This window comes from Myotis nattereri (genome assembly GCF_964212035.1).
Source record: "Myotis nattereri genome assembly, chromosome: 1".
In the NCBI taxonomy this organism is placed as follows: domain Eukaryota; kingdom Metazoa; phylum Chordata; class Mammalia; order Chiroptera; family Vespertilionidae; genus Myotis; species Myotis nattereri.
The window spans coordinates 136720183-136745216 of record NC_138075.1 but is presented as its reverse complement, the minus strand read 5'-3'; the positions used below and the strand labels follow the sequence as shown (position 1 = coordinate 136745216).

At 37.3% G+C, this 25034-nt stretch overlaps 1 protein-coding gene across 2 annotated transcripts in view; it reads right to left on the bottom strand.

The window, feature by feature from the left end:
* Positions 1–25034, bottom strand: part of MLLT10 (MLLT10 histone lysine methyltransferase DOT1L cofactor) — a 226934-nt gene that overhangs the window by 71837 nt on the left and 130063 nt on the right. The window contains exons 10-13 of one of the 2 annotated variants that reach the window (XM_081103957.1): positions 20275–20527; positions 16525–17094; positions 8084–8128; positions 7244–7276 (exon numbers count right to left, since the gene is read on the bottom strand). In XM_081103957.1, coding sequence (XP_080960083.1) covers positions 7244–7276; positions 8084–8128; positions 16525–17094; positions 20275–20527 — 901 coding nt within the window. The remainder of the gene's footprint in view (positions 1–7243; positions 7277–8083; positions 8129–16524; positions 17095–20274; positions 20528–25034) is intronic. The other variant, XM_081103958.1, reaches the window with a different exon arrangement.

Below are 25034 nucleotides of genomic sequence, written 5' to 3'. Positions count from 1 at the left end.
TACATGTGTATTAACATTGTCAAGCAATTTAAATGTCAGTCATGGCTAGTATCATGAATCAATTATATGAATTGGTACATAGTGTTAATTTTTTTAAATCTAGAAGGACTTAGCTCACATGAAATGTAACTGGACAGAGTAATGAGGGCGAGTACTTCAACTAGGAAGAGATGAGATACACCTAAATTAATACCAATCATAAACCTAGATGAGAAACATCATGCAATGCATCACATGTTGATTTTTTGTTTCTTTAGTTTAAGGAAATTAAAAGGAAGGTTTAGTAGGGGAAAAAAATGCCAATTAAAATGAACACCATAATCTTATTGGATGTGGCAGCTACTAAAACAATTTACCATTCTTCATTAAAGGTTTTCTATAATTTAATAAAAACAAAAGTAATGACATTAAATTTCAGAAAATGAAGGCAAGAAAAAAACTACTCTGAAACCTATAATTTTAACACACCACTATGTTAATTTTACCTAACATTTTATTCTGCAATTATTCATTTATATATCTGACTCTTCTGACAATAATCTGAACCCTATGAAAACAAGAATCATATAGTAAGAAACTGACAGTCCTTTGTCATGTATATATTATCCTATCCTATCTAATAAAAGAGAAACATGGTAATTGGCATACAACAGCTACCCTTCCCATTGGCTAATCAGCGAGATATGCAAATTAACTGCCAGCCAAGATGGCGGCCGGCAGCCAGGCAGCTTGAAACTAACATGAGGCTTGCTTGCTTCAGTGACGGAGGACTGCAACGTTCCCAGCCTGCCTTGCAAGCCTCTGAGCTGGCAGTTTGAAACATAGTTACAAAAATAGAAGCTAAACAAAACCCCAGAAACCAGCTTTCAGCAAGCCGGGATCTCAGACCTGGAGTTGATACAGACTTTCGATTGTAGAACCTAAACAAACCAGATACCTGCTTTCAGCAGCGGAGGCCTAAGAGCTGGAGACTCAGAGCTAAAGCTGGCCCAGAATTAAAAAAAAATAGAAAAAAAGGAGCAGTTGGGAGCTTCAGTCCCAGCCTGAAAACAGGCCTCAGCCCCTCACCCAGACTGGCCAGGCACCCCAGTGGGGACCCCCACCCTGAAGGGTGTGTGACCAGCTGCAAACAGCCATCATCCCCTCATCCAGGCTGGCCAGTCACCCCAGTGGGGACCCCCACCCTGATCCGGGACACCCTTCAGGGCAAACCAGCCAGCCCCCACCCATGCACCAGGCCTCTATTCTATATAGTAAAAGGGTAATATGTCTCCCAGCACTGGGATCAGTGGAGCCACGAGGCCTCCCGGCACCGGGATCAGCGTGACAGGGGGCAGCGCCCAAACCCCCTGATCGCCCTGTGGCTCTGTGTGTGCCAGGGGGCGGGACCACAACCTCCCTATCGGCCCTGCTCTGTTCCTGACAGGGGAAGGCGCCCCAACCCCCTGATCGGCCATGCTCTGTGCCTGATAGGGGGGAGCTCCCCAACCTCCTGATCGTCCTGCGACTCTGTGTGTGACAGGGTGCAGCACCCCAACCCCCCCACCCCATGGGCCTGCTCTGTGTGTGACAGGGTAGAGCCATAACCTCCCCATCGGCCCTGCCCTGAGTGTGAGAGTGGCGGCGCCCCAACCCCTGATCAGCCCTGCTCTGTGGGTGATAGAGGGCGGCACCCCAAACCCCTGATCCGCCCTGCTTTGTGTGTGACAGGGGGGAGCTCCCCAACCCCTGATTGACCCTGTTCTGTGCGTGATGGGGGGAGCTCCCCAACTCCCCGATCGGCCCTGCTCTGTGTGTGACAGGGGGTGGCACCGCAACCTCCCCATCGACCCTGCCTTGAGTGTAAGAGGGGGCGGTGCCCCAACCCCCCAATCGGCCCTACCCTGAGCGTGACTGAGGGTGGCATCGCAACCTCCCGATCCGCCATGCTCTGTGCATGACAGGGGGCGGTGCCCCAATTCCCCAATCGGCCCTGCTCTGAGCTCGACCAGGGGCTGCACCTAGGGATTGAGCCTGCCCTCTGCCACCCGGGAGCAGGCCTAAGCCAGCAGGTCGTTATCTCCGGAGTTGTCCCAGACTGGGAGAGTGCACAGGCCGGGCTGAGGGACACCCCACTCCCCCGGAGTGCACAAATTTTTGTGTACCGGGCCTCTAGTTTTATACATAATACATATACATATACAATTTGTTGTTCTGGGTTTGGTGTATGAGAAAATATGTCACAGATATACTTCCAAGTTCCTCAGTAAGCTTCCTAAATATCACTTGATAATCAAGTCCAGGTGTTTACAAGAAAAATATGAATGTAATTTTTACATTTCCAGTATTTCTAATTTTTTGCTATGATAAATACCCCTACAAGTCTAGCCTTTTCATATGTTCCCCTTGGAGCATGGAGGCATATCTTTATAAAGTGTGCCGTGCCAGCACGGCCAAGGGTGAACCTGAGTGGGGGCGGCTGAAAGGCTTAGAAAAGACAGACAAGAGAATGAAAGCCGGGTCTCGGTGGGATGCTGCTTCTCTGAGAGACAGCAACCATGCCCACAGCCGAGTCTTTATTTTATAGCAGATGCCACCAGGGCAAGTAAGGGCGTGACCAAGATGTTTACAACATTTTCCTGGGTTTCAATCCTACTCAACTACATGCACCTGAACTCTATCAAGCCTACAGCACTCAGGCACGTAGGGCCACATGTTTGGACCATAGGTTCAAGCATACAACTATAGCTGTTGGCTATAACTGTGCTGGGAGGGCCCTGCCCTCCAAGCTGGGACTTGCACGTGGCAATGAGAAGACTGTGCCCTCTCATCAGTCCAAGGTTTGAACGTGTTCAAAACACTGTAGCGGCTCTCCACAATAAAGTTTTAATCTACTTATATAAAAACCCTGAGTGTAACGTCACGGCCAGAAGTGCGTACAACCGGAAGGAAGTCAGTCCTGCAGTGGTCATCTTGGAAATGGCTGTGCCCTCCCCCAGCTGTTTCCTGGAGGGCGAGGTTTCAGGCAGGAACCCGCCCTCGGAGCGGGGCATGGAAGTGAAATGATTTGTAATGGATCTATTATTGAAGCTAACTTTGGAAATACCATGTCTATAGATCAGTGGTTCTCAACCTTGGCTGCACATTAGAATCACCTGGGAATCTTTTTAAAATCCTGATTCCTGGGCCTCATCCTCCGGAAATTTTGTTTCTTTGTTACTAATGTTGTGGCCCCACCCCATAACAAAGAAACATTTTCCGGAGGATGAGGCCCAGGAATCAGGATTTTAAAAAGATTCCCAGGTGATTCTAATGTGCAGCCAAGGTTGAGAACCACTGTTATAAATAATATTAAAAATATATCTAAACATGCAATTCTTTGTCCAAAAAATAGCATGTTCAAAAATTAAATGAAGAAAATTTGGATATACTCGATGGAGACTTTCACACATATTTGAGTGATGATTCCATTGATTCCACGGATGATGCTGAAAAGGAAAATTTTCCCATCGAATTTCTTAATAGTATTACTCCTTTGGGAATGCCATGTCATAAATTAAAATTGAAAGTGGGTGCAATCATCATGCTATTGAGAAATCTCAATAATAAATGGGGTCTTTGTAATGGTACCAGATTTATTATCAAAGATTACGACCTAACATTATTGAAGCTGAAGTATTAACAGGATCTGTAGAGAGAGAGGTTGTTCTGATTCCAAGAATTAATTTGGCCCCATCTGACACTGGCCTCCCATTTAAATTGATTCGATGATGGTTTCCCATGATGCCAGCATTTGTGATGACTATTGATAAATCACAAGGACAAACTCTAGACAAAGTAGGCATATTCCTACCTGAACCCATTTTTGCACATGGGTGTACAGGGAGATATTAGAATAATATCAGTCATTGTTTGCATCACTGTTGTTTCCATATCATGTTTTTGTCGTTTTTATATCATGCCTCTGTTGTTGTTATATCCTTTTGTTACTGTTTATTTATTAATAAATTTACATATTATTTTCATATACATTTTACTAATTTCCTTTCATCTCTCACACTTCTATTATAGAGAAAGGGCAAACAGCAATATTAAAATATCTCTGCTAATTAATTCCCTTTTTAAAAAAAATATATTTTATTGATTTTTTACAGAGAGAAAGGGAGAGAGAAACATCAATCAGCTGCCTCCTGCACTCTCCCCACTGGGGATGTGTCCACAACCAAGGTACATGCCCTTGACCGGAATCGAACCTGGGACCCTTGAGTCTGCATGCCGATGCTCTATCCACTGAGCCAAACCAGTTAGGGCAATTAATTCCCTTTTAATATGCACAAATTTCGTGCACCAGGCTACTAGTAATAGATAAAAAAAAAATGAGAGGAGATGAACAAACATTTTCCAAAGATGACATTCAGATGGCCAACAAGTATATGAAAAGATGCTCAACATCACTAGTTATCAGGGAAATAAATGCTATCAACATCACAATGAGATAATCATCCCAAATCTGTTAGAATGACTATTAAGAAAAAGAGAAGGGCCTGGCCGTTGTGGCTCAGAGGTTGAGTGTTGATTCATGAACCAGAGGTAACAGTTCTATTCTGGTTCAGGGTACATGCCTGGGTTGCAGGTTCGATCCCCAGTAGGGGGCATTCAGGAGGCAGCCAACTGATGCTTCTCTCTCACTATTGATGTTTCTATTTCTCTCTCTCTCTCCTTTCCTCTCTTTGAAACCAATTTTTAATAAGAAAAAAAAAGGGAAGGAATAATGTGTTGGTGAGAAATATTGTGAGATGGTTCATTATGGTGTACCTGGAGAAAGGGAACACTTGCGTACTGTTGGTGGAAATATAAATTGGTGCAATCATGAAAACCAGAGTAATCCAGAAGATTGTCTATCTGTATATATAAAAGCCTAAGCAATCGAATGGCCCAACAACCAGTCGCTATGACGCGCACTGACCACCAGGGGGCAGATACTCAACGCAGGAGCTGCCCCCTGCTGGGCAGTGTGCTCCCATAGCCAGCCTCCTGCAGCCGGCCAACCTCCTGCAGCCTCTCTCCCCAGCTGGCCCTGATCGGGAATGGGAGAGATGGCCGCTATCAGCCCTGATCACTGGCCTGGCTGGGGGATTCCCACCTGTGCACTAATTCCTGCATCGGGCCTCTAGTTTAATGTATATGAGAGGATATCTGTAGGTCACACACAAATACTATGCCATTTTTATAAGGGACTTGAACATCCACAGATTGTGGTATCCTAGGAGGTGTCCTGGAATCAATCCCCTGTGTATACACGGAGGGATGATTGTATATCCACCCCATATTCACTGCTGCATTATTTACAACAGCCAAAACATGGGAACAACCTAAATGTCCATTCATGGTTAAATGGATAAAGAAAATATACACAAGTGTGCACAAAAACACTAAAATATTATTCAGCCATAAAAAAGAACTAAATCTTCCCATTTGTGATAACATGGATGAACTTTGAGGGCTAAATGCTAAGATAAGTCAGAAAGAAAAAAATAAATGTTATATGCTCTCACTTATATGTTGAATCTTTAAAAAAAAAAAAAAAAGAACTCATAGATGTAGAGAACAGCTGTGGTTGAATTGGGGAGAGAGTTGCGGGGAGGGCAAAATGGGTAAAGGAGGTCAAAAGGTACAAACTTCTAGTTATAAAAAATGTAAGAAAAATAATAAGTCCATTACTTATTTTCTCTATATGATGTGATTAATACTACACAAGTATATACCTACACTATTAGAAAGTTCTCTCAAACATAATCTTGTAAAACCGAAAAAAAATTTTAAGTCCTGTGTTCATTATATTAATCCCATGACATTAATTTCATTTATCCATACAGAGAAGCATGGCAAATGTCCCATTAAATTAATATGCCCCAATACTTTGTTAGTTAATAAAGGCAAAAGATTTATGTGGTAGTTCATTCACAACATCTCCCTCTGATCTGATATCTACTTTCTTTTTAGCCCAAGTATACTCTTCAAACTTTCAGCATGCCTCCAAATTCTAATATTCCAAAATTAAAGACCAACTGTAAATTTACCTATGCAAACCGAAAAAAAATGTTAAATCTCTTCATTTTTTATACTTCCCTATCAAAGAATGAGTAATATGTTTAGTTTATTCTCAAGAATGCTTCCATTCCTTTTCTGCAAAATACCTAATGATCAAGAGTTCCTTTTTACCTGGAATATTCATTATCTAAGATTCTTCAATTTCAGGTTACATAGGAAAGCAAGAGCTATAAATAAATGTAGGCATTAATAAAATATCACTTATAAAACCATGTTCCAACCACCCCCACCTTCAAATCAACATGAGTATTTATGCCTGTTCATCATGCCATTATTGTCTTACTGGCCATAGATTTGTAAACACCTGACATATAATGCAAATTGACTGTAAATTAAACTACATTAGAAAAATGTGCAAGATTTCATTAAGTTAATGAAAACATATTGGAAAAATGCTTAGAATCATATAAACAGTTTTGAACAAATGAGTTGTGTCAGTTGAAAACTGAAAAGCAATAAAGATGACACTAGATTAACAAAAAGTTTTTTTGAACATAAAAGAATTACAGAAGGTTATTGAAAACTAAACGCAAATATTTTTGCAAAAATGACTTTCATTATCATTACAATGCAAAAGTGAACACTGATAGCAGCATTTGCCTTATGTCCTGATTTCAGAATCCAAACCTACAGAAGTTGCAATTCCCTTTAGAAAACCTGGCTCCAAACTAGACATAATTTAAAAAGCTATCTTCCTTCATTCATTATATGGAACATAGGGTTAAATTATTAAAAATATTCCTTACATTAACTTAAAATCCTAAAAATCATTTTTTCTTTTCAAGATGTGGAAGAAGCAGTAAATTCCTTATGCAGGTACCGATTACTAACTGTGCTGGCAAGAGAGAACTCAAAAGAACTACAAAACCTATTTGTAAAAATAGAAAAGACAAGACTTTCATAAAGTTAGAACAACACTATTACATTCTGCCTCACAAAGAGACAATAAAAGCCAAACTGATGAACTACATTGACCTATTATCCTCCTATAGGCAGTCTACAAAAAGTTTTCACTAAGGTGCTGAACAATTGACTCACTGCAGAGCCAGATTTCATCTCATCAATAGAACATGCAAGCTTTCAACCGAAATTCTCTGTAAAAGGCAACCTTTGTGATAAATGAACCACCAGAGAAGATTCTAATACAACTTACCATTGTGTATTGCATTCAGCAACTCTGAGAAAGCTTTTAAGTAAGGAAAAAAGGACTTCAGGTTAAGATCATTCTCAAACACACAGAAGAAATACATAGGCATAGGCTGAACTGGTGTAATAAAATCTAGGTAAGTCTATCATGTATCGTTGGAATCATTAAAACTGCAAGCTCATTTTTTACATGGCATAAAGTTCTAAATATTAGATTTGTCAATATATTACCTACTAAATTTAAATGTTAGATATATTATCACATTTCCTTAATAAAAAATACATATGCAAAATTACTTTTATTTTGTTTTGCAAAATCACTTCTAAAAAGATACTTAGTAGTAAATTATGTGATGTTTTTCTTGTAAAAAGTGAGTACCTAGATACAATTCTATATAGGTAAATCCACCTTTGGTCACACTTAACAATATTTATTATTAAAAAAAACTCATTTTATCATCTAACCCGATCAAACATGCTCATATCTTGGAATTCAGTGTAATAGTCTCAACATATATAGCAGTCTAAGCAAGAAAGCTAACAATTGCCAATATACAAATATTGAAAAATATATTAACATCAAGATTGGTGACAGAAGTCACAATTCTGCAATGGAAACACCATATTGAAGGGCCAAACAGTAATTAAAATTTGTTCACAATTTGACTGTAATATGGATACTGAACACCGGACAAAGCAGCAATCAAGATCTTTGTATGAGAAAGAAATCTATTCAATAGAGAACAAATTGCATTTTGAAAATTAAAACTTAGAGGTTAATACACTAGAAAAAGCACTAGAGTAGGAGTCAAAAAGCCTGGGCTACCAACCCAGTTCGACAACTTACTAGTTGTTGGACAAGCTCCATCATGCCGATACTGCATGGAAATTTCTGTTGGGAGGGAGGAGAAAGGAAATCAGCAAAGAAGTTGCCAGTGATTCAAGAGTAGAAAAGAAACAGGCCAGAGAAAAAGGAAAACATTCACCTAAAAGTCTAGCTGAGAAAGGCAAACAGAACTATGGGAACAGAAATTGTAAGCTAGTAATTGGGACATGAGGGAATATGTGTGTGGGTGGGTGGGTGGGCAAAGAATGAGGAAAAGACATAAAGGCTTACAAATGAGTCTGCATAACAACTGTCTAAGTATGAATGGATTCACTACTAAAAGCAAGTGTAGTTATGCAATGTAATAAACTAATGTGTTTCATATAATTCACTAGATGTGAAGTTTATCAAAAACATTTGAATGCTGTGGTCAATTAGAAATTACAATTTAAGTATGAAAATTATTTAGTTTATATACGATCAGAAACCCATTATGATTTATAGAACAGTATAAAACTCATTAAACTACACTTCTTGTAACCTTTCATTTTTTGATGACGCTAATGAATGAGTAAGCCATTACTCTTATTCCTTTACTCCACCCAAATGAGAAGCAGACGTTGACATGAGGCAATAAAACACTGTTAAAACCAAAGCTGCTGAGAAAATGGGAAGTAATTTCTACATGACATTGGAAAGGCAAAAACAGTTGATAAAACCAGGACTAAGGTTGTGATTCACAAACCCTGGTAATCCTGGAAACAGCTGGTATTCCATTGTGGCTAACACTGTCGGCCAAATTGTTTTAAAGGAGGGCTATCTAGAAATTCTCTGGATATTACAAAACCAAAAACATGACCTCTAGAAACCATGTGTACAACAGAACCTTTCAGGCAACCATCACTCACATGTCTACCCACATATGTAACTCAGAGGTCGAGCCTAATCTTGGGCACACTCTGAATAACTTGAAATAAGACAAAGAAAGATAGACCAAGCCAGCACTCACTTTCAATGACTGTAATATTAAAAGAACTTCATATTTGATGCTATTTAAAAAAAAAAAATCAAACATTTAGCCCAGTTTAGTGTAAGTCCTATCCAGGGAACACTCAAAAATGAAACCTAGCAAGAGAATTTGACACCTCAATGCTTCATTAACAAATCCAATACAAGTGAGATTTAAAAGGGGAGTGAAGGCTACAGAAGAGACTGACATGGTACATTACAGAGAAATAGTAACTGGAATGGTACTGAAAAATAATCAAAGGACACTCAGAATAGCCAAAGAACTTTCTCAATTGGGGTGGGGGTGGGGGGGTGGGGGGGATGAAATATGGCTATTCTGGCCTTTGATCTAGTACTTTTGTAGAAAGGTAGGTTATAGGCCTAAATTTTCAACTCACCGAAGACCAAAACAAAATCAGGGAATTTTCCAAGAAAGCAAAGGCCAAGGTATATACTGGTTTTAGTAGCATCCAATTTCCTATATGGTTTTCACTTATGACCCAATATAATCAAAGTATATGAAATCATGAACCTGAGTCATTAAGATAGGTTTGAATTATTCTCAATCATTAATCCACTTCTTGGTCTACTATTCTGTATTAGTAACTCTACTCTTGTGAGTTTAATGGACTAATTTTGTATTTTTGTTTGTTTACAGAATCAGCCTATTCCTAATTAAAATATTTTACTAGGGAACGACTTCTCAGTTTCATTTTATAACCTAGGTAGATATGACATAAATAGGGACATATTTAACAAGAACCCTTTCATAGTTATATGGGCTCAAGTTAAACTTTCTTAACCTTCATACTTCAGTGTAAGTCAGAACAAACTTCTCTAGAAGTGATGTTGGCATTAATAACTTATCTCTGTGAAATCTTTAAGATTTTAACACAACCAAAAGAGTGCCTTTCCAGAATCTTTTTTTTGTAGCATTTATCACCACTAGAGAATTCCATCACTGAAATAGATTTCAAGTATCTTAACTTAGAAAGGTATGACATTATATTAAAGAACTAGAGGCAACTAAGATTTTTTAAAAACAGGAAACCGTATACATTGAAAGACAGTAGCCAAAAGAAAAAACTTTCATGTTAAACCATCAACTCCTTATCATTTAATGAATACCAGATTTTCCTCAGAGAAAATAACAAGATGTTGCTTTTTGTGAAGAAAAAATTGTTAACTTTCTTTGAGGGTGAGTACACAATGGAGTATATAGATATTGTATAATAAAACTGTACACCTAAAATTTATGTTATTAACCGATGTTACCTCAATAAACGTTAGCTTTCACATTAGAAAATCATAAACTCTCATAATGTTGTTGAGATAAATAAGAAAAAGGAAAAAGACAAACACAACATGTCAACTTTCAAATGCTGTAGTAATTTTATTATTTTATTTTTTCAAATGCTGTAGTGATTTTCAATGTCTCAAAAGATTTAGTGCCTACTAGCTAGGATCTCAAAAGAATATCTGTAGGAAAGAAATCAAGCAAAAGCTTAAGATTGTACATTCTATTATAATTTGAACATGTTTTAAGAGAATCACATTATAAGGATCTAATTTCTACTTCTGCTTTATATTCCTGTTGTGGTAAAACAGGAGAAATAATAACAGCAGCAGCAGCAGTAGTAACTGTTCTGCCTATTTACAAGGCAGTTCCAAGTATCAAATGAAGTAGTAAAGAGTTCTTTAGAGACTGCTGGGTGCTCTAAAATATAAGATACCAGTGGTGTCCCTTGGCCTGGCCTGCGGGGATCCGGCTGAAACCAGCTCTCTGATATCCCCCGAGGGGTCCTGGATTGCGAGAGGGCGCAGGCCAGGCTGAGGGACCCCACGGGTGCACAATCGGGGCCGGAGAGGGACCGTGGGAGGATTCCAGGGCATGCCCGGCCTGTCTCATCCAGTCCCGATCGGATGGACTCCATCTGCAAGCTAACCTACCAGTCGGAGCATCTGCCCCCTGGTGGTCAGTGCACATCATAACGACCGGTCAAACAACTGGACACTTAGCATATCAGGCTTTTATTAAATAGGACTAAAGGCCCAGTGCACGAAATTTGTGCACTCGGTTGGGGGGAGGCACGCGGGGCGGGAAGGATGTCTCAGCCCAGCCTGTGCCCTCTTACAGTCTGGGAGACCCGCGATCAATTGCCTCAAAGAGGTAGACCACACCCACCCGCTGCAGCACCACCATGGGATAGCCTGGACGTCCCTATTTGGGGCGATGGATTGCACCGCGCAGAGGGAGGCCCTGCCCACCCACCACAACCTGCCAGTTGGCAGCTTGGGCCTCTCTCTTTGGGGCAACAGTGGAGCCCCCCAATTGATCACCCCACCGGCCAATGGACTGGGCCTCCCTCTGCAGGACGATCATGGGTGATGGCCGGGCCCCCGACCAATCGCATCGTACCCGCCTTGGCCGGCCTGGCACTGCCCACTTTCTGCCCCCCCCCACCCCCCCGCTGGTTGCCTCCCTCTGCGGGGCAACTGTCAAGGCAATCAGGGGGCCCCCGCTGACGCCCGCCTTCGTTGGCCTGGGGCCTGCGAGCAGCTCCTGCGTTTAGCGTCTGCCCCCTGGTGGTCAGTGCACTTCATAGCGACTGATTGTTCCACAGGTCGTTCCGCCGTTCAGTCAATTTGCATATTAGGCTTTTATTATATAGGATTGCTATTATTATAAGCTGACAGAAGCAGTATCTTTTTTTCCCATTAACAAAATTCTTTTAATAGTAAGTTGCCAAAATTAAGTTCAGGATGTATATTCTGGAAAAAGACTACTAGCCTATTAAGTTTGATTTCTTCAGCCTGGCATTCAACTCTCCATAAACCCATTCTTTTCTTTTTTTTCTTTTTATTTTTTTAGTTAAGTTCTTACTGATTTTAGAGAGAGAGGAAGGGAGAGGGATAGAGAGACAGAAATATCCATCGGCTATCTCCTGCACGCCCCCTACTGTGGATCGAGCCCACAACCTGGGAATCAACCAGTGACCTCTTGGTTCATGGGTTTATGCTCAGCCATTGAGCCACACTGGCCGGGCTGAACCCATTCATTCTAACCTATTGAATTATTACCTCCATCCCACAAACACACGCTTCTCATTTCTATTGGGTTTATCTTTCAAATATACCTACACTTTCTTTTTTGATAATATTGCTGGCCTTCTTTTTCTACCTACTCTGAAGTACAATCCAAATTCCATCTTCTCCATCCTAATTACATATGCTAAACTGGCCTGTAGTACTACATGAAAAGCTTTACAAATAATTAATTTCACTTGCAACCTGGTTATAAAAACTTGGAAGGCAGTTACACAATAACAAAATACTACTAACCACATGATATATTCTCAGCAATTACAGTAGCATTCTTTTTTTTTTTTTAAAGATGCTTAACATTTATTAAACTCAAAGTACTCTGCTAGCAGTGAGCAGACAGTGGCAAAAACAACAAACACAGCCCCTAGCCCAGCCGTGGGCAAACTATGGCCCGCGGGCCGGATCCGGCCCATTTGAAATGAATAAAACTAAAAAAAAAAAAGACCGTACCCTTTTATGTAATGATGTTTACTTTGAATTTATATTAGTTCACACAAACACTCCATCCATGCTTTTGTTCCGGCCCTCCAGTCCAGTTTAAGAACCCATTGTGGCCCTTGAGTCAAAAAGTTTGCCCATCCCTGCCATGGAGCTAGGATTATAATGCATATGATAGTCTAACCTCATAGCCAATAGCTGCTCACAAAGGTCACTTTCATCATTACTAAATTATAAACCTGTCATTACAGAAAATGAATCTTTTTTAAAGGAGACCATGAATAACAATTCTTGATAACAAAGTAGTACACAGTAAACACTTTCTCCTTCCTACTTATTTTTTTAAATATATATTTTAATTGATTTTTTTACAGAGAGGAAGGGAGAGGGATAGAGAGTTAGAAACATCGATGAGAGAGAAACATCGATCAGCTGCCTCTTGCCCACCTCCCACTGGGGATGTGCCCGCAGCCAAGGTACATGCCCTTGACCGGAATCGAACCTGGGACCCTTCAGTCCACAGGTCGACGCTCTATCCATCGAGCCAAACTGGTTAGGGCTCCTTCCTACTTATTTATATAGGGAGAAACTTTCCTGCTTTTACAATTACTAAATGATTTCTGAATCTAAAATTAGTCCAAATAAATTAATATTTTCATGCTTGCAACTACTGTTGCCAAAATTAATGGTTCAAATTCTCTCATTGACCCTGTTCCTTAAAGTATGATTGTCATGTATACTAGTGTGGTTTTAGACTCTCATCGGAAAACATCCCTTGAGCTCTAACCGGTTTGGCTCAGTGGATAGAGTGTCAGCCTGTGGACTGAAGGGTCCCAGGTTCGATTCCGGTCAAGGGCATGTACCTTGGTTGCAGGCACATCCCCAGTAGGGAGTGTGTAGGAGGCAGCTGATCGATGTTTCTAACTCTCCATCCCTCTCCCTTCCTCTTTGTAAAAAATCAATAAAATATATTTTTAAAAAAGAAAAGAAAACATCCACTGAATTTTTTAACTGTCTGAAATCAAGGAAAATGTATAGCTCTATGACTTAGAGCTGTGAGAATTTTGTCTCAGTTTCTTCTTCCATATGATTAATAATACTTGATGCTTGTCAAGTGCTTAAGACAGTGTGTAACATATACTAAAGTGTCAACAGCAGTTAGGAATTCTTATTTCAAGAAGGCATAATTTCTAAATATTCATGGCATTTAGCCAGCTTCTTCTAGGTAAGAACACACTTTTTAGTACTGAGTTTATCAATAAGAGAGTGCTCTGATCTAATCCTAAAACTTTATTAAAATGTATAAAATTAAAGAATATATTATCTTAAATAGCTTTAATGAATCTTATATTATAGCCTTAACTTTAACAAAACATACAAGTTTAAGAAACAACTTAGACACAACTTTTAATTTTTTTAAGCACAACTTAAGAAAAAAATCCTGGAAAGTCTAAATTTAAGTCATTTATTGTCAGGAAATAATATTTATGGGAATTTCCATCCTAAATTTCTGTTTACCTAATGGTGAGGTAAAAGGAACACAAATTCATATTTTTCTCTCACAGATGTACCACAAAATTGCCCTCTGAAAGTAATCATTGTGTAAAGAATGCTATTTCCCATGCCTAAAATCTCCCTAAATATGTAACAGGTAGGAAAATATTTTTAGGCATGTAAATCAATTATTTTAATTCCATTAAAGATATGTATTTCAAATGGCATCTAAATGCAATTTCTGAATTTCACTAGTTATCAGACTTGACTTCTATGTATAGGAAATCAGTGAGGTTCTCTTTTCACAAAAGCAAACTTAGGCTTAATTTTCTCAGTTAAGTTATTCATCTGATTACTACTGTGCCTCTAGCTAAAAATGAATATATGAACTCAATTTTTTTTCTGAGTAAATTTATCTAAATTTACTTTTTGTGACAAAAGGCTAAAGCTAATTGCTACGAAATCCTGATTTCAAATGTCAAATATGTTTCATGTTACATAAATAAAATATATATTCCAAGTGTGCAATATCTTTAAATATTTTCATGAACTTATTTTTCAATGCAATTTATATATTTTTCCCCCTTTGAAACAGTGATTCTCAGCCAAGGGAGATTTTTGCTCTCTACCCTGGGGGGCTGGGGGGGGGGGGAGAGACAGTTTTTGATTGGGGTTGGGGGTTCTTGGGTGCTATAGGTATCTAGAGGGTAAGGCCTAGGGATCCTGATAAATATCCTACAATGCACAGGACAACATTGCACAACAAAAAGCATCCTGATCAAAATGGCAATAGTGCCAACATTGAGAAACCCTGCTCTAGAACTATCCCTAATGCTACTAATGAAACAATCCTTCCATACTTTACACTCATTTCTAAAAAACAAAACAAAAACCACTTGTCAAACAAGTCTACCACAGGCACTGAAGCTAGCTAGCTATGAGAAACAGCTAGCCTGGTGTGTGACCTTAGGCAACTTATTTTACCTGTCTAACCCTTGGTTTTATCAGCTGTAAAACAGGGGCATTAATAGTTTTTACTTCATAAAACTATTGTGAGGATTATCCAATAATTATAAAGTACTTAACAGACCCTGGCATAAAACAAATGGTAGTTATAATTACTGTTTTTCACATTAAATCTTTAAACGTGCTCTTTTCTTCCTCAGAATATTTCATAAGCTTGCTTACTGAAATTATCTGCAGCTATACAATTCCAATGTTCTGTGTTTATAAAATATGCATAAACATTCATTAAATTATGTTTTTCCCATACCATTTCCTACCGTCCTCTCCATCAACTAATAGAACTGATAAAATCCATAATAGTTTATTTTAGCCAAAATCTCCTCATTTCTACAATCAGACATCTAAAACCAAAAAAGGATGAGCTTTACAAGCAACCATTTAAAATCATTTACCTGAAATTTAAGATACAATTTAAAATATAAATGTGGACATTTAACGAATATCTAAAGTATAAAGTTTGTGTAAAAACATGAATCTTAAAAAAAATTTTAATTGAAAATAATAGTCATTTATTTCTCCCTAAATACGTAACAGGTAGAAAAACTGTAAAAGAAGCATCCCAATGGTGTGAATAACAACATATATAAATGCATTCATACTTTAATAAAAATAATGGTAAAAAATGTTAAACATACTGGAAAACAAAAAGAATATAAATCATTTCATATATTTCCTGGAAAGAAAGAGAATATAAATCATTTCATATATTTCCTGCTAAAATCCATAAATTAAAATCATTTATAACTGATTGAAAAATATTCCAGATGGAGCAATTCAAGTAGAATTTGTGTGAGGAATTGAGAAATGAAGACTGAAATTTAGAGAAAGAAAGCTCAAAAGCAAATACCAATCAAAAATAGAGTGCAAAAACTGTCACACTTCAAATGCAAATTCTGAGTTGGGTTTTTAAAAAAAATGTTTTCACTGATTTGAGAAGGGGGAGACCATGGATGTCAGAGAGAAACATTGATCTGCAGCCTTCTGCACCACCACCCCTCCCACCAAGAATTGAGCCACAGGTGCCTTGACCGGGAATTTAACCACGACCTTTGGGTGCATGGGACAATGTTCAACCAACTGAGCTTCACCGGCTGAGTTGGTTTTAAAAACTCTGTGCAAGTGAAGCAAAAACAAAAATGGGAATTAATCCTAGGTGTTTCATAAAAAATGACCAATAAACTATTTAGCCTATACTTAAGTAATGTCAGATTAGTGCCAAATGTCTTTTCCAAACACCAAATTGTCTAAGATCATAACACATTTTTTCATGAAGATAATCATAGCAACTCAAGTATTATCATAACAGTAGTTTAAAATGAATTTACTTTTTGGGGTAATGAAAGAGTGATGGTGGTGGAAGTAAGGGAGAAAAACAATGGGCAAATCCCTACCTGAACCAACTGGAGATGAGCCAACACTAAGACTTTGTAAACTTCCATTCCTGAGCAATGTAGGAGATTTCTGAAGACTAGAGCTTGTTATACTTCCTGCAGCTGATGCTACAGATGATGTTGGTGAAGCAGAAGAAACTGAGAGATGAGAAACATTCTCTTGATTTTTGTTTCCTTTGGGTCTACCAGGCCCATGCTTACTTTGTTTATTTCCTTTTCTTTTCTTTTCCTTTACAGTTTCTTCTTCTATGCCAGAAGTTTGAGCCCGCTTATATCCTGCTGTAGGAAGGCTGGAATTACCCAAATCTCCAGGTGAATTTTCAAAGTTTTTAGGCTGTGAAATAACAGCCGAGGTCGAAGGGAGACCAATTATGGAACTAAAACTATTTACCCCCCCTTCCTGGCTTCCAGACTCTCCTTTATGTACATCTTTGGTTGATGATGACTGTTGGGAGTGAGTATAACTGTCATTACGTAGATCTGAGTCTGTAAAGCTCAAGAAATCCTGGGGAGACTGTACTGAACTTCCCGAAGATGATTTTACACTGCCTGGAGTTCCTGAAAAACTACCTGTAGTTAAAAAAAAAAAAAAGGGGGGGGGGAAGGATAGGAAAAGAAAAAATTGGATGCAAAAGTTCCCATGAGCAATAGAAATGAAACAATCATCAAAAAGAGAGGGTAAAAAAAAACCCACTATAAAACTTAGGACATCACTTATGTAACAAAGGTAGATTTTTTAAAGGGTTATTACTGAAAACAAGTTTATCTATAAAATTATCTTTAAAAATACTTGTCATTTTATAGTCATTAAATTGAATTTTAAGCTATTACTTATACAACTACCAAGATATAAGTTGTGCTTTATTTAACCTACCTTTTGCCATGGCAGCATTCCTCAATTCTTCCCCAACTATGTGTATACTTGAGGAAGAACTGATGAATAGCAAAGTCTCAAGGAGACTTTGATAAGACTACAAATAGACTCTGAATAGCTAAAGGAACTTCCTCTTTTTTAATTAGTAAAGATATGATTATAAATGTTTCCAACATACAAGAACCAAAAAAGGTTTGTTAGGTTATAAGTTCTGAGTTTTAACTTACAGATAATGTTGGTGAATGTTGCCATTTAGTTAAAGCTAGCCCACCAAAACTCAGATTTAATCAAATAATAATAATCACATAGAACCTAATCTATATGCCTTACATTCTCCCAGTCTACTTCCCATGGAGCTGCATAAAGAAAAGAAACCAGCCACTGACAATCTGCTATTGTTTTTCTGAAAGTCATTGGAAAGGCTCCTCTCATGAATCTCTTTCACAACTGCTTATTCTTCCCATACTCTTTCAGCGGTTCTCAACCTGTGGGTTGTGACTCCTGAAAATATAACCTGCATATCAGATATTTACATTACGATTCTTAACAGTAGCAAAATTACAGTTATGAAGTAGCAACGAAAATAATTTTACGGTTGGGGGTCACCACAACATGAGGAACTGTATTAAAGGGTTGCAGCATTAGGAAGGTTGAGAACCACTGCTTTAGATAAAGAACATTAGTAGCTCTACACACCATTACAAGCTATAAGAGCCTCAGGTTCTTATTTCACCTGACAGAAAAATAATATTGTTGAGATGAAACAACAGTTTGGTTCATCATCCCATGTCACCAAACACACTTGCCAAATAAATACCCAGACTTAGTTGTGATCACATGTTTCATAAAACTAAACTCTGTCATATTTTAACTAATGGATTTAGAAACAAAAGCTCAAAATAAAGTGTTTATTAGAGTAGGAAGGAAATTCCAAGCTAAGTGTTAAATTTTATTGCAGAGCACGTTCATAAGTAATCACACATAAATCCACCTAAATATTTTACAGATATATTTTTTCTTGCACACAAAAATTTATTTTTAAAGTATCAAGGTTTTGATTTTTAAATTTTAGCTCTTCTGAAATGGCTTATTTTAAAAGAACATTACTAGTTTAAAATTTAACTCTTCCAAGACAGTATCTGTTTTATGCATTTATAAAAGTATTTGTTCCTATGTTAAGCGTTTTCCTATGTTAAGCACGTCCATATAGAAAAGCATACATATTAAGAAGCTATTTACAGTTCATCAATGATTTGCTACTTAATTAGCAACTATAAAGAAGTTCTTTATTATCCATTCTGATCTGTCTTCATCTATCTTTTTTCTACACATTTTTGTTTTTACAGCTGGTGTTAAAAGCTTACTACACTATGGCAAATACTTTAAAATATTTAGTATACCCAATACTTTAAATGCATGTTTTCTAATATTCACATATTAACTGCAATGAAAAAAAAATAAAACCAATTATTCTAAATATCCTATCTTTATAGTTCAACTCTTAAAACTCTTACAGCCTATTACCTCAGATATAAAAACATAACATATTCGGTACCATATCTTAACAGAGGCGGGAAAAGACTCAATGTTGTGAAACTTAAGAAAATGAGAGATTTCTTTTCTAAATGGATTGTACCTCAAAGACATTAAAAACTCAATACAATTTTAACAGTAGGAAATAAGGTCTTAATTGTAGAGAACAGGTGACTGACTTCTGCTAATATCACATTTAAAATGTGAATGAAGTTACATTAAAATTAAATTATTTTCCATAGTGGCACAAAAATAAAAAAAAATATAAACTTATTAAAATAAAACAGCAAATTTGGCATTTTATTTCTTTTCTATTTGTCTATTTTTTTTTTTTTGTATTGTAAGGAAAACAAAATATATGTGGGACTTCAAGATCTTGAAGCCCAAAATAACTATTAGTTTAAAATATATATAGTTTTTAATAAAGGCTGCCGACTAAGCAATCTCTCTACATATATAAATTATATTTTGGTACATTTTAGATACAATTTTTATTATTATCAAAACCTTGAATGGAGTAAAGAAAAGGGCTATTTCCTCCTCCTACCCTCACTTACTCGTAGGGAACAACGGGGGGCATTTACTGTATTACCTCAAGCAGTTTTAACATTTCTCAAAAAAAGTTATGTTCATGCTAAAAATTATACAAAGTTAACACTTAGAAAACAGGGCTAATGTATTTTAAAGTTTAGATGCATTACTCTGTTCTCCATAAGAGGGTTGCCATGTAAAACGCAACATGCCCAGTTAATTTTAAATTTCAGTTAAACAACAAATTGTTTTTCAACTGGGTATGCTGTAAATATAGCAGCCTTACCAAAAGATATGTAGGCTGAGCAAAATTCTACTTTAAACACCAAGCTTTAAAATAAATGCCTTCATAATCAACAACTACTATTTACCAAGAACTATTTAGATCCCTTAAAAAATTACCCAGCATTTGTTTACTTACTAAAAATATATCTTAACTATTTTAGTATATAATTAGGAAAGGTAAGCAAAAACAATTTATAAAAAAGAATAACTGATCTATCGAGCAGAAAGGAAAACTCAAGCTTTTGTTTTTTTCTCCCCAGACTTAAAAACTTTACTTCAGATCTATTTAAACATTAAAATTACAGTTCAACTTTGGAAAGACATGTCACAACATAAAAAGAAAGCAAAAGTCCCAAAAACATTTAAACAAGGAACACTAGTTTGGAAAGTAATCTTACTACAGCAACTAATTATAAAATAATCTCCAATGACCCATTAGTTACAAATAAAAAATAAATTATTTTATAAAACTTAACTACTATTGATCATAAGAACAAATATTTTAACTAAAACATCATAATTTATACCTTGCTGGAACGGACTAGCAGCTGACACAGCCGTTCCTGGATTTCTTCCACCAGGCTTTCTTCCCCTTTGACCTGAGCTGTGAGTTGAAGATTTCTTCCCTTTGCCCTCTGACCCTCTAGCCTCTGAAACATCTTTTCCACTAGTTGTATGCGCAGAAACTTCCTGGAAATTTGCATTTGTAAATCGTGCTGCAGTATCTTCCAAGCGCTTCAATGATCCAGATATAGAGTTGCTGCTAGTGCTCGTATAAGTCTAACATTTTCATTGGGAAAGGAAGTAAAAGGAAAAAAAATGATTATAATTTCACTATAGATAAAAATAAGATGGGACATTAACAATAACAAATAATTATTGGACTGTAAGATAAACATAGGCAAGTTTCTGTTATAAAAATAAGTCAGTCCACCTAAGCAAATTATGTAAAAACAGCTATTTTAGAGTCTTTTATAAATATTATTTTTAAAAATGTAAATGACTTATATTATGGCTGTTTGAGCATCAAATTGCAGCAATCAGTAAAAGTACATATTAGACATTTTTATTCAGTGACACATAGTAAATAATATTGACGGTATTTGTTTCTCAAGCTACAGCATTCTCAACAAGAACATACTACTTCTTACACATGAAATTAAAATCAGCTATATTGTTCAGCACAGGAAGGCAACAATTAGAAATGAGGTGCTACAAAGTGATTAGAGGAATATATCCATGAGATTATAAGGCTAGAGCTAGCACAGGCTAAATTTTAAAATTCAGGTGAAGGCTACTTTTCAAAAAGAAAGATTAAAGCCTTTGAAACAGATATTATTTATTCCAAGTACTAAGGTGAGAAAACAGTTATATTTTGCAGTTAAGATTTTTAAAGCTTAAAGTATTATTATACCCTAAAATTGATTCCCAAACATCCCGTTGATCGAGATATGTTAGGGAAAAGAGTAAAATAAAGATTTGCTTAAACAATTAGTTTACTTTTTAATAATCATTTTAATACAAGGCGTGTGGAAATAACAGCAAATTGAATGACTATGAAAATGGGAAAATGTATTATACCTGATGTACATTTTGGGAAATAATGGGAAAATCTATTAAACCAAATGTAACATGTTTCAAAATGAAAGATGTGTAATGTCCATAGGGTCAGGGATTTTTGCTGCTGTTAAATTCACTAAGTTCCTAGAATATAACCAGTCCTAAATTTCTGTTGAATAAATAATTAAATATTTTTCTAATACATGTATCTGAAATCTCTGATGCAATACAAATGAAAAATCTATAACACACAAAACTGAAATTTCCCACCTATAACCACCACTCAATACAAATGTCACATAAATCTGAAAAATGAGAAAATGACAATAAAATCGAGTTTCAAAATAGTTGGCATTTTTAGTAAAATCAATGTTCAGAAAAAAAATAAGAGAATACTTCAAATGTTTGGAAAACGAAGTATTCCCCATTACTACTTTTCTGCTATCACTTCCTGGTGCTTCCCCACCTCACATCATTTCACTGCTGTAAGAGATTTTCATCATCGAATACGAGATATTACCTCATAAAAACAAACTATAATCAGTATTTTAGCAAACTATAATCCATAAATAAGAGCAAAGAGTTCAATGTAAATTTCAGAAGAAAACACTCTCATTTAACAATGGTTAAACTTCACAGATTATTTCAGAAATATGAATGCATACTGGGCAGATCACTTAGGAAACCACCCACTTCACTTCTTAAATAATTTTCCCAAGTAACGAAAGTTATTCCTGAGGTTCTCCATGCTACTCACATCTGACCCTAGTAAAGTTCAAAGTCATCTAAACAAAACAGTATTTCTTTATTCTTGTTTGTTACTTTCTCCATGCATAAAATAAGGAAAGGAGAGAAAACTGGATGGAATAGCAAAATCAATATATTATTTGCTTCCATCTAGCAATCTAAATTAGGATTGGTAAACTTTCCCATTCATTTACCAGAATATCCTTGTTTACACCCAGGAGTAAATATTTATGCCCATAAATCTAATGAAAATATGACTTTTGGAAGGAAAGATATTACAAAGAAAGCAATGAATAAAAAGCAAATTTTAGTGACAAAAGTCCTATTAAATAAAACTTAACATTTTTAAAATTTATTTTCAATTACAGTTGATATACAATATTATATTAGTTTCATGCGTACAATGTAGTGGTTAGATAGTACTTATTATATACCTTATGACACAACATTTTATTTAAAAAAACTTTTAGCCTGACCAGTGTGACTCTGTGGTTGAGCGTCAATCTATGAACCGGGGACATGCCAGGGGGTTGTGGACTCAATCCCCAGTCTGCAGATCTCTCTGTAGCTCCTACTGAGTGGCCTCAGGCAGTGGCTGACTTTGCACCTCCTTAGAGATCCAAGAGCCAGCGTACACAGTGGTCAGAGTGAGACCATCCAGATTACAACTCTTCACATCCATAAGAGACACACTCAGGGGGCATATTCATTGAGCACCAAAGCCCCACTGAAGCAACTCCTGCCCCATAAGGGTGTCTCCAGCACAGTTCTCCCATTGTAGACACAACTGGTCCTCACAGCCAATTGGCCTGGAGGTCAATTCCTCCCAGTGATTAACTACAACAATCAAGGCTTAACTACAACAAGACTGTGCACAAAGACCACAAGGGGGTGCACCAAGAGCGTCCTCCTCAGGTAATTGGGGAGGCTGAACCACTGGGCCCTAGAGGACACTTAGCACAGAAAGCCACTTTATCCACACAGGGAAGCATAAAAAATGCAGACAAAGAAAAAGAACACAAATGACAGAAATGGAGGAAAGCAAACTACTGGATATTGAGTTCAAAACCACACTTTTAAGGTTTTTCCAAGAATTTTCTAGAAACTGCCGATAAACTTAATGAGATCTATAAGAAATCTAATGAGACCCTCGAGGTGGTGATAAGGGACCAACTAGAAATTAAGCATATACTGAATGAAATAAAGAATATTATACAGACTCCCAATAGCAGACTAGAGGATCGCAAGAATCAAGTCAACGATTTCAAATACGAAGAAGCAAAAAACACCCAACCGGAAAAGCAAAATGAAAAAAGAATCCAAAAATACGAATATAGTGTAAGGAGCCTCTGGGACAGCTTCAAGCGTACCAACATCCGAATTATAGGGGTGCCAGAAGAAGAGAGAGAGCAAGATATTGAAAACCTATTTGAAGAAATAATGACAGAAAACTTCCCCTACCTGGTCAAAGAAATAGACTTACAGGTCCAGGAAGCGCAGAGAACCCCAAACAAAAGGAATCCAAAGAGGACCACACCAAGACACATCATAATTAAAATGCCAAGAGCAAAAGACAAAGAGAGAATCTTAAAAGCAGCAAGAGAAAGACAGTCAGTTACCTACAAGGGAGTACCCATATGACTGTCAGCTGATTTCTCAACAGAAACTTTGCAGGCCAGAAGGGAGTGGCAAGAAGTATTCAAAGTGATGAATAGCAAGAACCTACAACCAAGATTACTTTATCCAGCAAAGCTATCATTCAGAATTGAAGGTCAGATAAAGAGCTTCACCGATAAGGAAAAGCTAAAGGAGTTCATCACCACCAAACCAGTATTATATGAAATGCTGAAAGGTATCCTTTAAGACAGCCGTGGGCAAACTACGGCCCGCAGGCCGGATCCGGCCCATTTGAAATGAATAAAATTAAAAAAAAAAAAAAAGACTGTACCCTTTTATGTAATGATGTTTACTTTGAATTTATATTAGTTCACACAAACACTCCATCCATGCTTTTGTTCCGGCCCTCCGGTCCAGTTTAAGAACCCATTGTGGCCCTCGAGTCAAAAAGTTTGCCCACCCCTGCTATAAGAAGAGGAAGAAGAAGAAAAAGGTAAAGATGCAAATTATGAACAACAAATACACATCTATCAACAAGTGAATGTGAAAATCAAGTGAATAATCTGATGAACAGAATGAACTGGTGATTATAATAGAGGCAGGGGCATAGAAAGGGAGTGGACTGGCTATTCTTGCAGGGGAAAGGGGTGAGGGGGATGCAGGAAGAGACTGGACAAAAATTGTGCACCTATGGATGAGGACAGTGGGTGGGGAGTGAGGGAGGAAGGTGGGGTGGGAACTGGGTGGAGGGGAGTTATGGGGGGGGGGGGAAGAGGAACAAATGTAATAATCTGAACAATAAAGATTTAATTAATAAAAAAAGTTAATGAATTAAAGTTACACTCAATTTGTAATTTAAATGTGCTCTACTAATGTGAACCATGGTGTTTTAAAAGAGCCCTGCAGCTCAGAGTAACATTCAGCCTTACATTCCCTGATCTATCCATTTCCACAGCAGCAGGTGAGTGTGGTGAACGAAGAAAATGACACTGTTCTCCTAAAAGAAATTTATGACTCAAGTGTTCTACAATCCAAATCACTCAAGACCTCACCAGATTATTTATCTTAATCTACCAGGGCTGATCTGATTGTGACATTAGCCCTTTTTAAATCAGTTGATGAGAGCTGATCAGATTCTGAAGCCTGGAAAACACATGAGAATGAAAGGCAAAATATGTACATATACATGTGTGAGAATATAAGTATATGTAAGTCATCATGGAATAACTACAGAACTCCAGTCCTGTGTGATACATCAAGAAATGTGTCCTGAGATGAAGATTGCAATGTTCAACAGAATGGACTATGAATAGATTACATTTGTATTAGCCTGTAAAATATTAATCAAAGCAGTCTAATGACA